Source organism: Octopus sinensis, linkage group LG21 (genome assembly GCF_006345805.1).
Source record: "Octopus sinensis linkage group LG21, ASM634580v1, whole genome shotgun sequence".
In the NCBI taxonomy this organism is placed as follows: Eukaryota; Metazoa; Mollusca; class Cephalopoda; order Octopoda; family Octopodidae; genus Octopus; species Octopus sinensis.
In genome coordinates, this window is record NC_043017.1 from 7,153,474 (window position 1) to 7,169,677 (window position 16,204).

General features: G+C 37.2%; 1 protein-coding gene across 1 annotated transcript; it reads left to right on the forward strand.

Moving 5' to 3' along the window:
• The first annotated feature begins 5,372 nt into the window (after positions 1-5,372).
• On the forward strand, positions 5,373-15,931 carry LOC115222854 (60S ribosomal protein L44). The gene is made up of 5 exons (XM_029793201.2): positions 5,373-5,422; positions 6,771-6,882; positions 8,618-8,685; positions 8,808-8,924; positions 15,880-15,931. Exons 1-5 carry the CDS (start codon positions 5,420-5,422, stop codon positions 15,898-15,900), a joined length of 321 nt encoding a protein of 106 aa, XP_029649061.1. The 5' UTR covers positions 5,373-5,419; the 3' UTR covers positions 15,901-15,931.
• Positions 15,932-16,204: the final 273 nt, after the last annotated feature.

Sequence of the window (16,204 nt, forward strand, 5' to 3'; positions counted from 1 at the left end):
GTTATAAGCCTGCATAAATAACGATTCCCGATTAAGGCACGATTTCGAGAGAAAGGGCTTAATCGATACAATTGACCCAGAAGTAGATTAACACTTTATTTTATCGACCCCCAGAGGAATGAAAGGCAAAGTTGGGCTCGGCAGGATTTGAGTTCAAATAGTAAAAGAAGACAAATGCCGCAAAGCATCCCCCACTCCAATGCTCTAACGATTTTGAATATCCATCGCCCTTTATTTAATGGCTACTGACTTAGGCAAAAGACCAGCTATTTTGATGGGAAGTGGTTAATCGACCCCAGTACTAGACAGGTACTTTATTATATCGACCCCAGAAGGATAAAAGACAAAGTTGGTCTCGCAGGGATTTTAACTCAAGAGCCGAAAGAAATACCAAAAGGTATTTTTCCGACGCTCTAACAATTCCGTTAGCTGGCCTTATAAAAATGGTCTCAAATTTTGGAACAAGGCCAGCAATTTCGGGGTGGAGTGGGGTTAAATAGTTTACATCGACCCCAGTGCTCAACCGGTACTTATTTTATCGAACCAGAAGGGATGAAAGGCAGAGTTGACTCCGGGCTAAAGACGGGACTGCCCGGCGCGCTACAACGATTCTGCTAGCTCGCCGCCTTATAATAATGAAAATAGTGCTCTCTTTCAAAGTAAATTGTGCAGATAAGACCACACATATTTTGGAGGGAGAATAGTGCCGGTTTGAAATCAATACCTTCAGTAATTTGATTAGCAACTTTATCCGTATTCGATATACATCCCCCATGGGATGAAAACCAAAACCGACACCGATGCGATTTGAACTCTGAATATAAAGAGCTGTAACCAAATACCGCAAAAGAGGTATTTTACCCGACACTGTAAGGAACATTAGACACCGGGTCACATTATTATACGAAGAAGGGAGGGATTTAAGCGAATATATTAAAGCCAGATCAATTTCTAATCGTTGATAATGATTCACACAAAAAAAGTGTGAATAATATCAGCAACTCTACTAATTTTAGTCCCTTTGTATAATTCCATTCATATGTAGGACCCTAAATATACTGAACTTTAATGTACAATTTGGCCATCACTGATTAAGCAAACCTATAACCAAAGGCAATCCAGCCTTGACTGCCCTGTATTATTTTCTTTCTGGGCATTAGTGCTATTAAATAACAATTCAATTGCTTTTTCAAAAAAGAAAATGATTTAAGGGAGACTAGTTCTAGGTTAACAAACCATGTAGAAGCCGAAATGGAAGAACCCTCTCCGCGTTTGCATAAAAACCTCCTCATTGGCGGAGTTTCAAAAACCCCAATATCAAAAACCATATTTGTTTAAACCCTAAATCGGAAACACTAATTTAATTCAATTTGCACACCTATAAATTTGTAAAATTAAAGCGTCGTTATTTTCCCCCAACACAAATGCGCGCCCCACACATGCAAAGTTGCAATCGTTTCTAACACTGAAAGATTCCTAAACCCTAATTAAGGATTCCCTCGTTATGAGGCGGTCGTTTTAGAAAATGGGCAAAAAGTAAATATATTTTCGAGTAAGGAGAAGGAAATATTCAGAAATAAGAGTCTGAAATAAACAGAAGAATCGATAAAAAAAAACAAATACTGAATTATTTCTAAGATGTGCTGCGTAAGTGCGCGTAAGGCTGAAGGAAACAAGTTATATATTTAAAACTTGTTGTACAGCCAACCCTCCAGGTCAGTACTAGTCGAGCGGACTTAAAAAGTATACGAGCAATGACCATCCTAACATATTTTGAAGGATAGTTCATCAAGAACCACATTATCAAAACGTTATCCCTTCTGGTTTTAAAACGGTATAACCGTGATGAAGGGAAATTTAACTGCTGCTCCTAACAGGGCCGAACGGGCACACAGACTTCTTTGTTGGTTCGCGTCACACAGATGAACAAAATACGCTTGTGTACATCTATACATACATACACACACACAAGCAGTCACGCTGTACAAATCGACTGCTTATAGAATATTTGAAGAATGGGTAAATTTCGAAGAATATAACGTGTTTGTTGTCTTATCCAGTTGACATCCTTGGGTGAACCTTATGACTAAGAGTCTTCTAGCCGTGACAATCCCGTCTTTTATTCAAACATAGTATATCCAGAACCAGTTTCCTCGGATTTTAGTCTGAATTATCTAACGTGTCCTTCGTTCTTGAAAAACAGTAGGGGGTGATTTGAGGGCGATTTGTCTATTGTTTCTGATAGCTTGAATGGTTTGTATAAGCGGCTCCATTTGGTAGCATATATACTTGCTATTGTTTAGCAACTATATATATACATATATATATGATCCAGCAGATTATTGACCAACACATTTTATTCATATATAATAGCTAATTTCTAGGACTACATTATCCAATGTGCCCTCCCTATTTTCGAAGGCGATAAGCGTGAGTTGAAGGGCTACCTGGCTGCTATTTTTAACGAAATCGACCGACCACGTGGAAGTTTCCTCGTCTCGTACTGTGGTCTTATTTAAAAGGCGGTGCGCAATATGATGGTGGGGAAAAGAAGAAGAAAAAAAAAAGAGAAGAAAGCCAGATATAAATGCAAACTTCAGAAACTTATACAGGCGCTATTTTCAAATAAAAATTATACGGCTTATAGGAAAAGTAAGCCAGCAAGCAGAATGGTAACAGCAACGAAAATATTACACACAAGAAACAAAGGCTTCACTCGTTTGGCGAAAGGAGAAGCGATATTGTGTCTAGATTTTACGAAGACACGTCTCAGAAATATGACTTATATTGCATATTGTATACGCACATGCATACACGTAATGAATATATATGTGTGTGTATATATATATATAATGCGTGTGTGTCTGTCTCTATGTGGAAAGCTTCCCTTCTATATCAGTTAGTTATAGGAGTGGGTAATCTCTATTCTAACAAAGCCGACTGACATGGCTAGTCGGTGCTGGAATTAAAACAGTGTGGAGGAGGAATAGAGAGAGAGAGAGAGAGAAGCAGAAGAAAAAAAACCAGGCAGAGAGAAGGAAAAGGTGGGGAGACGAGTGAGTGCTATATGGAGAAAGATCGTTTGATTTCACTGCATTGTCATTATATTATATGTGGTGTGGTGGTAGGAGACATATAAGCATCAAGTATTGCTGCTTTTGGCGCCCAGATTCGCTCTTCCACAAACAACAATATCCAACTAGCGAGCCGCTGTGTAGAGAAGCTCGGTCTGCTAGAAATAGCAGCTATGTCCACCCGCCCACGAATCTAACTCTTACTGCTTAAACAAACAAACAAGATCAAAACAGAAGGGCGCGTTGGATAATAATGTTCTGTGTATACAATAGTCTTGGGGGAAAGATGGTCAAGGCTGGAATGCCTTTGATCATAGGTTTGCTCGCTCGCTCTGAGTTTGACCTGAGGCTATAAACACTATTACAGCATGCAGGTACGCACATACACACATTGATAGAGCGCGAAGCGTGAAAGAGATGAATCGAGAGAGACAGAGAGGTAAAATAAAAAAACAGATAGGTAGATAAAGTAGAAGAATGAAGGAATAGATAAAAATAGAAAAGTGAAAAGAGAATGCCGGATTTAGGAAGTAGAACAGAGAGAGTTAAGTGTTTTTAAGAAGTGCTCCACTAATATAGTAGTAGAAAAATAAAAATGAAATAAACAAAGGGGGAGGTGAGAAGAAGAATTAGTGAGATAATGAGGAGATGTAGTATATTAAATAGATAGATAGACATGGTGCTTTCGTTAATTGTTGAAGGCGAAAAAAAAAAGAGAAGCGAAATGTATGGAAACAAAGAGAAAAAAGGAAGGCAGCCAAGTTGGTTGGTGACGACGGGTCCATCCGCCTTTGTTTCTTCTTCAAAACGTTATTATTGAATGGATGGATCAGAAGAGAGACTTAATAGTTACTCACTTGTAAACAATGGATTAAAATCTATTAAGACAGATTAATTACTGTATTGCTTGCGGTCGTCGTTGTTTGTTGCTACTCAGGTTTGAAGAGGAATTTTTTTTCCTTTGCTAATGTTATATATATATATATATATATATATATATATATATATTCAACGTGAGAACTTTTTGTTTGCTTTTTATCTACACGTATATTTCAGACTTAATTTAATTTCTTTAACCCGCCTTTTTTTTCCCCCGATTTATTTCTTAAATCCAAATCCAAACCGTTTATTTTTATTGTTTGTTTAAAGTAAAGGGATCCTCCAGAAAAACAAAAGAGATTTTTTTAAAAAAGCGGTTGGAATTGTGTTCAGCCAAAAGTTGGGGTTTTATTCGATCTTAGAGAAAATTAGAAGCTTGAGAATAAATAATGGTGAGTTGTAAATAAATTGTAGATTAATGAAGAGATTGGAATGAAAGAGCGGGGAAGAAATTAAGAGAGAGCGAAGAGAGAAGATACAGAGAAGAGCGATAGAAAGAGAAATGGTTTTAGAGAATGGATTTTAGAGAAGAGAGACAGAGAAAGACAGAGGGAAAGAGAGACAAGGAAGGGCTCCAGCGAGAGAAAGATAGAAAGAAAGAGTGCTAGAGAGACAGAGAGGAGTCCAGAAAAAGAGAAACAGAGAAGACAGGGTATAGAGAGAAAGAGAGAGTCTGGAGAGAGACAAATAAAGGAAGGGTTCCAAAGAGAGACAGAGAGAAGACAGGGTCCAGAGAGAGAACGAGCTTTGCTCCGCTTTTTTTTTTTCTTTCATAAAGCTTCTCTTTGAAAGCTACAGAAAAATCTGAAAATGTGAAATGGTGAAAAATATGCCAAATATAGCCAGGCACCTACCTTTGTTTTGCCATTGTTAGCTTCGGTAAGATTAGAGTGATCCTCGCTACTCATAGTTTGACCGGTATTTTACACAGAAACTGTCCCAAAGTTGTCAGAAATCCTAACTTCTCTTTCTCCCTCACACTCTCTCTCTCTCACTCTCTCTCACTCAATGTCAGTCTACTTTTTTCTCTCTCCCTCTCCCTCGAGTTTTTTACTCTGTCACTTCCTCTACTTCCTTTACTGCCTCCTCCTCCGCTGTTGTGCATCTCTCTTCCTCTTTGTCTGCCCACTCTCTCTCTATTTCATTCTCCCTCCTTATCTCTCCCTCACTTTCTTCTTTCCTCCCTTCCTCTCTCTCTCCCATCTTTTCCGTTCGTACTCACACTTCTTCTCTAACCTTCACCTTCAGGACAAATTTAGATTATATTCTCTGCTAAAATATTAAAATAAAGCAAGTATTCAATATATTTTTCTTAATTGAAAAAAATTCAATTTAAATTTTAATAATATTTCAAACCTATTTCACAAGTAAATTTGATAATTTAATGCCGAAGTTTGTTGCCTTCATAGGACGTACACATTAACTGCGGATCTACCTCTGTGGTCCTCTTCCGCTAAGCATTGAGAATGGTGAGTACACGTTTCTAATTTTTCCAGATTAATCCCTTACCATCTTGCATCATTTACAATATATATTCACCATAAACCTTTTTATTAACACATATAGGTCTGTTTTATTCCATTTTATGAAACTTACGTATTTTAAAACTGAGCCTAAAAGGTTTTATAAGCAAAATTTTTCTCCATGTCGGAGTCTAAAAACTTGTACAGTTGTTGCAAGTTCAGAGCTTAAATATGTTTTTCTTCTAAATTTTCCCCTCATCTTTCAAATAATTTAGAGAATATACTTTTAATGTTACGTTAGTTTTGCCAGTTTTATCTATTGTGTATTATTATTATTTATAATAAGCTTTTAGTGATGATATTTTAATGTCTATAATCACATGGTGTCAGCCTTCTACATAAAAATTACTGAATATGTTGGATTTATCAATACTAAATACCATGAATTTATACAGTTTATCAGCATTAAACAAGCTTTTGTATGCATATAAACATATATAGGTAGTATTATATATATGTATAGGTAGGTATATACTTTTTTAAATTTAAAAGTTTGTAATGTTTCAGGAGATCTGGTTTCTGGTGAAGACCCTCCACTTCATCTATTGATTCCATTTCTCAATTATAACAACCGTCCTTCAATATACACACACATATACATTTGATTGATCTAGCATAAACTTTGAAAGTAATAAGTTAGTGGATGGAAATGCTGTTAAGGACCATTGAGGAGCCCCACTACTTGAACACGGAGGTCCCGAAGCTTCTACGTAACGATGTGTAGGGTAGGGTTAGTTTTTAGGGTTTACGGTGTCGTTACACGTCTGCACAGCGTACATTTAGAATGCTTTTGTACGTAACACCTGCATTTAAGTATTACCTGAAAATCAACATTCAAGAGGTCTCCTGCAGTTTCGGGATAACTCATCTAAAATTTGAACGAGCAATGGTTTGTTTAGTCGGCAGTTTTTAAAAAAGTGAAAATTTATTGAAAGAGGAACAAATGAGGTATAATGTACTCGAATTCAAGTGTTGATGTTTAGGCTCGGGTTTGTCCTTATTGAGCAGAGGAGACCTACGACTCTGGGTTAAAGGTATTCCACCCACGACCATGTTTTATGTATATCAGGAATGACATCATTGCAGGGATATCTGGCTGTTATTTTTAGCAGTCAACTGTCCCTTGTTTTAAAGACTATTGGCTGATCGAGGTTGAACGAATTTTGGTAAACCAGGGAAGCTTAAGGCCTTAATTTTCGTTATGTATCCATCACTATCACATCAGCAAACTCAGCTTATCTAGTTTCTGTTAAGATTTGTTCCCTAAATTTTATATTTATATTTTGTCTCGCAGGTGAACGTCCCCAAAACCCGGCGGACCTACTGCAAAGGTAGAAAATGCAGGAAACATACTCTTCACAAGGTGTCACAGTACAAGGCTGGTAAAGCCTCACTATGTGCCCAAGGTAAGACCCTAAAGTTGTATTTGTATTTTTACTGTTATCTCTGCACAATGCATCTAATGATCCACGAAGAAGTGACGTAGTGTCATAATCATAAGTACATGGCCATGGTAGGTATTAAGCCTTTCATTCCCTATGGACTGTGGGCCATCGGCGACTTTTCTCCACTGTTCTCAGCTCTGAGCTGTCCCTGAAGGTCTTCCTCTCCCAGCCCTTGGTTTTGGATTGTCACTGATGTTCCTGTAACTTTACTATTCTCTTTGTGGGGTTGTTGGCCCTATGCAAACCGGTTTTTACTTCTGGGAAGGGGATGACCGTATTAGTCAGGCTTTGACCTGTCTGGCATAGGCCCTCCAAGGAGCTTGCATTGAGTTGGTGCTGCTCAAGGGTTAGGGTTGGCATTAAGGCACACTGCGACACAAGAACTGGACTTGCGGTAGATATTCGCACGAGTTGTGGTGCAAGTGTAAAGTTTGCTGTTGGTTTGGCTTGAACGACAGTTTTGATGCCAGATTAACTTGCTGCCATTCACATGGTATGAGAAACTTCCTGAGATCCTTTAGCAACTCTCCGTATTTTGGACAGTTTCGATGTATCTATTGCTTGTTGCCTGTGTTTCTGATACTGAAGTGGGTGAAGGGAGTGGCATAAAATGCTTTTGAGGGTGATTTTGAAAGTTTTTTTCAAAATCACAATTCTTTGCTGTATGAAATACATGAGTACTTTTTCAAAAAGGGAAAGGGCTAACCTTTATGTAACTTCAAGGGAGAGTTATTCTAAAACACCACTGTATTTAATGTTCATAGTCTATATAATCGATTTACTTCGACTGACGATCGTGTTTATCTCAGCTGAAATGATTAGCCAACTGCTGCAGTATGTGCTTATATGCATCCACGTGGTTAAATTTACAAATAAAATACAGAAATCATGAGGAATGCTAAGTAAAATGGTCGAAGTAGGAAAGTTCTCTTTTTTTTTTTTATATTGATGATATGAATTCTGTTAAGGGTCCTTAATAAGAGCAGTGATCATCTACTCAGTAGAGGCTATGTTGGTAACCTTCATTGTAAATATTAGGGAGTCTGTATTTAAGAATTTTTTAAGGGATAATACGTAGTTAAATCGAAGCAGGAGGAAGGGGTTTCATTCGACAACCTACATGTTGCTTTGAACCTAGCACTTGTTTGTCGCCAACGAGTCTTATGAATTCACTGTCTTGAAATAGGCTATCCTTCCAAAGCTCGTTGATATATATATATTTTTTTTTTTTTTTTTTTTTTTTTTTCTAGTAAATAATCTTAGAAGCAAGACCTGAATGTCTCACCTTTTCTCTGATCTTTCTAAGCCTTGCCCCTTTTGTATATCCAATAATTTGTAATTAACGTAGTTACGTCCCTTCTTTTGTCAAAATTATTTTGATATTTGTAAGAGTTAGAAAACCTTAATGTCGAGTTTGTAAAGCGTAATTGTTGCATGTCTGTGATTCCATTTCATTCGTTAACTGTTTTAGTATTAAGAAGCGAGTCATTCCTTCATTTAGGGAGGTGGATCCATTACGGGGAACTCCTGTGGTTTCTCTCATTTGGGTGAGAAATTCTGGCAATAGGGAGACAACTGCTGTATCCTTGTAGGGAAGGACTCTTTAGAATTAATCAGTTAACTGAGAATCGGATCCTAGGTTGTAATTGTGTTTTGTCTTATATATTGGAATTAAAAATGTTTTATTTATTTGTAGGTAAGAGACGTTACGACAGGAAACAAAGAGGTTATGGTGGTCAGACCAAACCTATCTTTCACAAAAAGGTACGTATATTCGCCTGTCTTTTTTAATGTTCTCTCTTTCTGAATGGCTCGAGTATTATGTTGGCTGCCTTACCAGTGTTATGAGTTCAGGGTGTGAAAATTTGCTTTTCGTATTTCTCTAGGCTAAAACCACCAAGAAAATTGTCCTTCGAATGGAGTGTACAGAATGCAAATATAGAAAACAACTGCCAATTAAACGGTGTAAGCACTTTGAGCTTGGAGGTGACAAGAAAAAGAAGGCAAGTCCTGTTTTTATTCTTCCTACTTTTTGTGCATTTGAACAGTCATTTTGTTTTTGCACTAACATCTTCCTGTACATCAGTGTCCAGCTGTAGTCATTATGACCAGTGTTTTTGCATTGGTCAGTTGACCGTGTCAGTTGTGATTGTACCCAGGGAAGGAGATTAAACTGTCAGGATTAAGACGAATGGACCCAGTGCAACCTCTTTCTTAATGTTGAATGACTGGTGTCTCGCATTCACCTGCTACAATTCGATTGTTCTATTTGATGATTGGTGTTCAGTATCTTTATAAAATAAATGTAACATTTGGGTAGTGACTGCAATTCCTTGAGCAGTATCATGATGGAACCAGTAATGCGGTTCCAGTTAAGAACTGACCAGCTTAGGTCAGAGAATGTCTGGCCCTGGTGTCCATTGTGTGATCTTGTTAAACTGCTGTTATTCTCCTGCATCTGTGTTTGTTCAGGTAAGGCAGGATGGGTAGAGGGATTTCCATAGTCTTATCAGTAGCATTGCAAAATTATTTTAACCCCTATATCCTTCATCTTACTAAGAAATACGTAGTGGTAGATATGATTGTGGTTTCGTTAGTTGTACAGTCTGGTCTTCAATGGTGGTGGTCATCATCAGTGTTGTACTTTGCTAATCAAAAAGTCACTTGCTGTCCTGAGGTAGCATTGATCAGCTTATATACAATAATAGTACCATGGTTTTCATATAAGCAAAACCCCTTTTCATATTGTTCCTTATCGTAAGCAACCCTTACTCGTTATTATCGGTCAGTGTTGGCAATGGAAGTAGGTCCTTATTGGCGACACTGCAGATGGTAATGTTGAGGTAGCTGTTGTGTTGTCGTTTCTCTCAGTAATAAAGTTTATTGTTTTGAATGTACCATAAGGAAAGGTGTTAGTCAATTGGTAGAATGTGTTTTATGTCACTTGTGTGTGGTTAGTTTCTGTTCAGGTAACTGATTGCATTTCTTGTTTATATTTTGTATCATGCAGTAATAGCAATAATACCTTCCTGTACATCAGTGTCCAGCTGTAGTCATTATGACCAGTGTGTATGCATTGGTCAGTTGACCGTGTCAGTTGTGATTGTACCCAGGGAAGGAAATAAACTCAGGATTAAGACGTATGGACCCAGTGCAACCTCTTTCTTAATGTTGAATGACTGGTGTCTCGCACTCACCTGAAACACCTTCTAGCTTGTTCATATTGATGTGAGAACACGAAATATGGTGTAATCTCATCAAAGAAATTCTTCTCTTAAATATATTTATATGTAGAGTCATAGTTTCAGGAAATTTTCTTTGTTTTGATTTCATTTAGCAACAACTCGTTTTGGTTTTAGTATGGAAACTTAATCCTTTCCCATTTAACTTGGTCATTTCTGACCCAATTGTTGTTTTCTGTTCAGACAAGCCAGGTCTGACCTCTCAAACCTACACTACTATATCATTCTCTAAAGTAATTATGTTGTTGAAATTTCAAAGCTATGAGATCATTTAAAACTGAATAAATAAGCTTTGTTTGACAGTAATCTGAATGCTAAAGGGTCAACGTCTTCTCATTGTCGACTAACTACTGTCTTACTACCATTACCATTGAGGTCTGACAGCATATAAAGCCTGAGCATTCAATGGGCATTGTGTAATTTCTTAAATGCAGCTCTTCACTTAATTTATACACACCTATTTAATTAACTTTTATTGATGTTAACATAGAAATGTTGCTCTGATTTCATTTAGCAATGAACTCTTTTTTTGATTAGCAACCTTTGTGCCAGGATTGAGATGAAAACTTAAAACCTCATTAAGATTTGATTTATTAATATTGCTTTCATATAGTTTATATACTTTCCTGTACATTCTTTGTCTGGCTGTAGTTAGTGTGTCCAGTGTATGTGTATATATACTGGCCATTGATTGTGTCAGTTGTGATCATGGAGGGACATTTACACTTAGGATTGACTAGACCCAGTACAGTCGCTACATTAACTGGCTTCTCAGTGTTGCCTGCTACATTATTTCAGCAGTTGAATGTAAAAACTGTATTCAAATCACTTCTAGTTTATTTCACTAATCTACATCTCTGGTTAATGTAAGAAGTCAATATTTTTACATTGATTTGGCTTAAAGACGGTCTGGTTGGGCTGGGGAATATACCTTCCTGTACATCAGTGGCTAGTGTGTATACATTGGTCAGTTGTGATTGTACCTAGGGAAGGAGATTAAACTGTTAGGATTTGGATGTATGGACCCAGTGCAACCTCTTAATGTTGGATGGCTGGTGTCTCACTCATCTGCTACATGTCTTTTCATTTGGGTTGACTTGCTGTGGTAGGTATATAATATGAGTAGCCATTTGTTAATGCAGGTGGTTGCATTACATATCAGTCCCTAAAGCTTGGTATATTTTTTTTTTAAATGGGGTTCACAATACAATAATTATCACTTACAGTACCCATTGTCCATGCTTGCATGGGTTGGACAGTTTGGCAAGCTGCAGAATTACATTAAGCTCTGATATGGGCTCTGCAGCTCATCGCTTGTTACCTGATGTACCGACTAATTGCTCAACCTCCATTTCACCTAATCTACACCATGTAGCTGTTGGGGTCAGGGTATTGAAGACAAAAAATCAATTTTGCTTCTGTGTATGCAGTCTTTTTTTTTTTTCTTTTAAATTCGTTTATATCTCTTGTGAACAAATCATCTGCTTCAAAGCCATGTGAAGTATGAGTTCCTTTACTTGAATGTGTGGCAGCTTGCAAGCAGGAAAGGAATATAGTTATAAAACAGTGCCCCAGTAGCACATTCGTCTGACCCATGCAAGCATGAAATAGCAAGAGTAAAGCTAATCCAACTGCTGATCTTTTCTGTTTACAATTACTGTAGCACGATTAAATCATACCACAGTATTGCCCAATACATGCTTCACAAATTGTAATGTTCTCGGTTTACTTGGCATATATTGCCAGAAAGCCATTGGGCTTCATATGTCATGTACTGACATTCAAAATGTATCCTATTTATACTAGAATAATAGGGTCACCCAAAGGCTCATCTGTACTCTTCCTTTTCTCTCTCCTCTCCCCACATCAACATCTCTTTTAATAGAATGTTTCCTTCAGCATGGAAAGAGGGCACTTGTTTGTTTTTTGCGAGGAATTTGTTCTATGATAAAAATCATTTGATTTCCTCTGTGAAGTTGGCTGAGAATTGAGCCCTTGCTGGGTGGGGCATGGCTAAACACCATTTAGACTGGTTGGTTTCTCTGCCCACACCCTCCATCTTCCTCGTTGCTTTTTCTTTCTTTCTTAGTTGAGGTAATTCTGGGAGGGATTTTCCCTTGGTAATCTAATTTTTTACACTTTAAATTTCTTTTCTTTCTAAAACTTCATCTTAGAAAGAGGGATTGTTATCATTGTCAGGGTTGAGTTTTCATTTACTTCTGGTGTCTGAATGTGAAACCAATGCTTGGTTTGTTAAATTACAGAAAATATATTATGTGGAGAGGGAACATTTGGAAACTGGAGAATTTTTACACCATAGATAAACTGTTGTGTTAAGCAGTTACTTAGTGAAGCCACATGTTATCTCTGGTGTTGTAGGACTTCTGTTGATAACTTTGTTAAAATATGGTTTTGTGTTATAAGCCATTAATTTCTGAGTTGGTTAGTGGCAGGGAAAGGCATAAGTAATCTCTTGCTGCCCTAGTTTCTTTTCATTTAGCAATAAGCTCTTTGTTTTAGGTTTAAAATGCTATATTTATGCCAGGCTTGGTCTGGAAACCTAATTATCTCCTCAAACTAGGTTTATACTTTGTTAATATTATGTATAGTTTGTATACTTTCTTGTGGATTGTATGCGTCTTTCTGCAGTTGTGACCAGTGTGTGTATGTATATTTATATATATAGGTCATTGACTATGGTGATTTTTAATTGTATAAAAGGAGATATATTAGCATTTACATTGTTATATTTCTATTGAAATAGGCAGCTTTGAGTTAATTTTGGTTTTAAATTTAGATCACTTGAAACCAGGGGTGATTTGGGGAAGTTGATATGGAAAGGTTTGATTTGAGGTTTAGGCTAGACCAAAAATTGTCATTAGGTACAATGGTTGGTCTCCCATTGTTGGCTGAGGTGTTGTATTCAAATCTCTTCTAGTTTATTTCATGAATCCAGTCTGTATTAATCATGTTCTTGAATGTTTTTACATTAGTTTGATCAGAAAGCAATGTGGTGGTTTGTGTGTGTGTGTGTCAGTGTATAAAAGTTTAATATTTGAAAATACCTTCCTGTACATCAGTGTCCAGCTGTAGTCATTATGTCCAGTGTTTTTGCATTGGTCAGTTGACCGTGTCAGTTGTGATTGTACCCAGGGAAGGAGATTAAACTGTCAGGATTAAGACGTATGGACCCAGTGCAACCTCTTTCTTAATGTTGAGTGACTGGTGTCTCGGACTCACCTGCTACATAGCTTTTCCTTTGGGTTGTATTGCTCTGGTAGATACTGGTGGCTTGTTGTCATCTGTTGCATGTTTTTCTTCAGCAAGAGACATGAAGTTTTGGTGGTTAGAGAAATAGATTGGATTTTTTACATCCTGTCTGTTGAATAAAAGAATATATTTCACATGCCTTATAAATATGATTTTGCTTGACCTTTTGGCATTTAAACTAACCACATCCTGCCTTTTATACTTGCCCTGTAATATAAGATAGAGATACTGAAGCTAGGAGATGGTGCATGATTCAAAACAATGATTGTAAATTTGGTAGGGTCGTTTGAATTCCAAAGGTTTATGAGCTGAGTTCCTTAATTAGGCAACCATTGTTCCCTTTATGTAGCACTTTCCAATGCAGGGTTATTCAGTTTGTAGTGTTAATGAAATAAACTTGGTTGACTTCATATTTAACCCTTCAGCATTCAGATTATTCTGTCAAATACGTTTGTGTATTGTTTTGAATTAGCCATGCATTATCTCATTGCTTTGAGATTTTGATGTTTACCTTTAGGATGATGATGTAGGGTAGGTGTGAGAGGACAGTAGAAAGTTTGGGTTGGCTTAAATGCCAAAAGGTTGAGTCCTACATGTATGGTGAGTTAGCTAATGTGCTAATACCTTCCTGTACATCAGTGTCCAGCTGTAGTCATTATGACCAGTGCTTTTGCATTGGTCAGTTGACCGTGTCAGTTGTGATTGTACCTAGGGAAGGAAATAAACTGTCAGGATTAAGACGTATGGACCCAGTGCAACCTCTTTCTTAATGTTGAATGACTGGTGTCTCGCACTCACCTGCTACATAGCTTTTCATTTTGGTCATATTGGTGTACTGTTTTTATAAGTAGAAGCACTTTATAGGACTTGGTGTAATGTCTTCAGTGAAGCTGATAAACTTACTTGTGATTAACATATTTAGGACTGCAGGTTGTAATACTCGCAGTTTGGTATTGTAGCCTTACATCTATACTTTCGTGTTTGAATAACCTCATTATACTTAGCTATAGTTTCAGTAAATTGAGTTTATTCATGCTAAGATAGAGATGATGACGTTTTCATTGTTGCTCTAATTTTATTCAACAAATTCCATTCTGTCCATTGGCATGGAAGCCTGTGTCTTCTCAGTTTAGATTTGTATTAGTGTTTGTGTATAATTTATATATACCTTCCTCTGCATTCTATGTCTGACTGTAGTCATTGTGTTCAGTGTGTGTGTGTGTGTGTGTGTATATATATATATATATATATATATATATATATATACACACTGGCCATTGACTGTCAGTTGTGATTAAACAAAGGGAGGGACATTAACAATCAGGATTGACTTGACCCAGTGCAGTCGCTAAGTTGACTGGTGTCTCACTGTTGCCTGATACATTAATTTCAACTGTTGGATAAGAAATTGTATTCAAATCTCTTCCACTTTACTTCATTGATCTCTCTCTAACATAAGCTAGTATTTGTTTTTTACTAAAAAGACTATGAGATGGTCTGTAAAATCAATTTATACAATTATTTTTGTCACTTGTATATATGTTTATTTAAAATTGCTAAAACTGCTTTTGTTTAATATTTGAAAATACCTTCCTGTACATCAGTGTCCAGCTGTAGTCATTATGACCAGTGTTTTCGCATTGGTCAGTTGACCGTGTCAGTTGTGATTGTACTCAGGGAAGGAGATTAAACTGTCAGGATTAAGACGTATGGGCCCAGTGCAACCTCTTTCTTAATGTTGAGTGACTGGTGTCTCGCACTCACCTGCTACATAGCTTTTCCTGTGGGTTGTATTGCTCTGGTGGCTTGCTGTCATCTCTTACAGGTTTTTCTTCAACCAGAGATATATGAAGCTTTGGTGTTTAGTGAAAAGGATTAGGTTTTTTTTTTACATAATGTCTGTTGAATAAGAGAATACGCTTTGGTTTCCAAGTTATTTTATCCCCCATGATTGGTATGGCAGGAGAGGCTCTTCAGTTTTTCCTTCATGTGACAGACTGTGGAGCACTGTCACCCCATCCAACCTGCTTCAGCGTCATAAGGCATACATAGACACACTGGTTGTACATCAAATGGCTATGGAGTTCCAGGAGAATAGAACAGGAATCAAAGGGGTCCCTCGCCAAAAAAAAGTAGGAGCTACTGCTGTGGATTGAGTGCTGTTGCATTGCTGCCCAGAGCTAAACAGTAGATAGATCTATTGGTTTCAGTTACATTTGCATCTCTCTTCTGTGTATAACAGATTATGATTAGGCTGTTCTCAAAAACTTGTGAGCTCTCAGCTTTGTGGTCAATTACAATCATAAGAACAAGCGTGAGAGAAACTGGGCAGTTGGTTTTAATGTCTAACTTTGTGTGTATGCATGATACATGTGAGTGTATATATTTGCGATGTACATGTGTGTATATTTCTTTTTACTGAAAGCATTTTTCTCTTTCATTTCAGGGCCAGATGATTCAGTTTTAAAGTGTTTCTTAGGAATAAATGTGAAAGAGAACTATTGTTTCTTGTTTTATTTTGTTTTTTAAACCTGTGTTTCAAATCCAGTCCAGGTGGGAAGATTTATTGACCAAAGTCTATATATCTTGGTGTAACTATTTACATTTCTGAAAGTGATTGACGGGGGGTGAGGGCATGGAAATGAAGGTGTGTGGGTGCCCGGTATTTAGTGTTCAGAAAGGGATGGATTTGTAGGTCTCTTTCACAGTGAAAGGGTTCACAACTTCAGTGCAGGTAATGCCTTTTTTTTCTACCATATTTCTATTGACAG

What these genes read in the sequence shown, in the direction of transcription:
- LOC115222854 (XM_029793201.2), top strand. An exon ending in AACCTATCTTTCACAAAAAG is followed by an intron (nt 8,686 to 8,807) that starts GTACGTATATTC and finishes GTATTTCTCTAG; the next exon opens with GCTAAAACCACCAAGAAAAT. An exon ending in GAGGTGACAAGAAAAAGAAG is followed by an intron (nt 8,925 to 15,879) that starts GCAAGTCCTGTT and finishes CTTTCATTTCAG; the next exon opens with GGCCAGATGATTCAGTTTTA.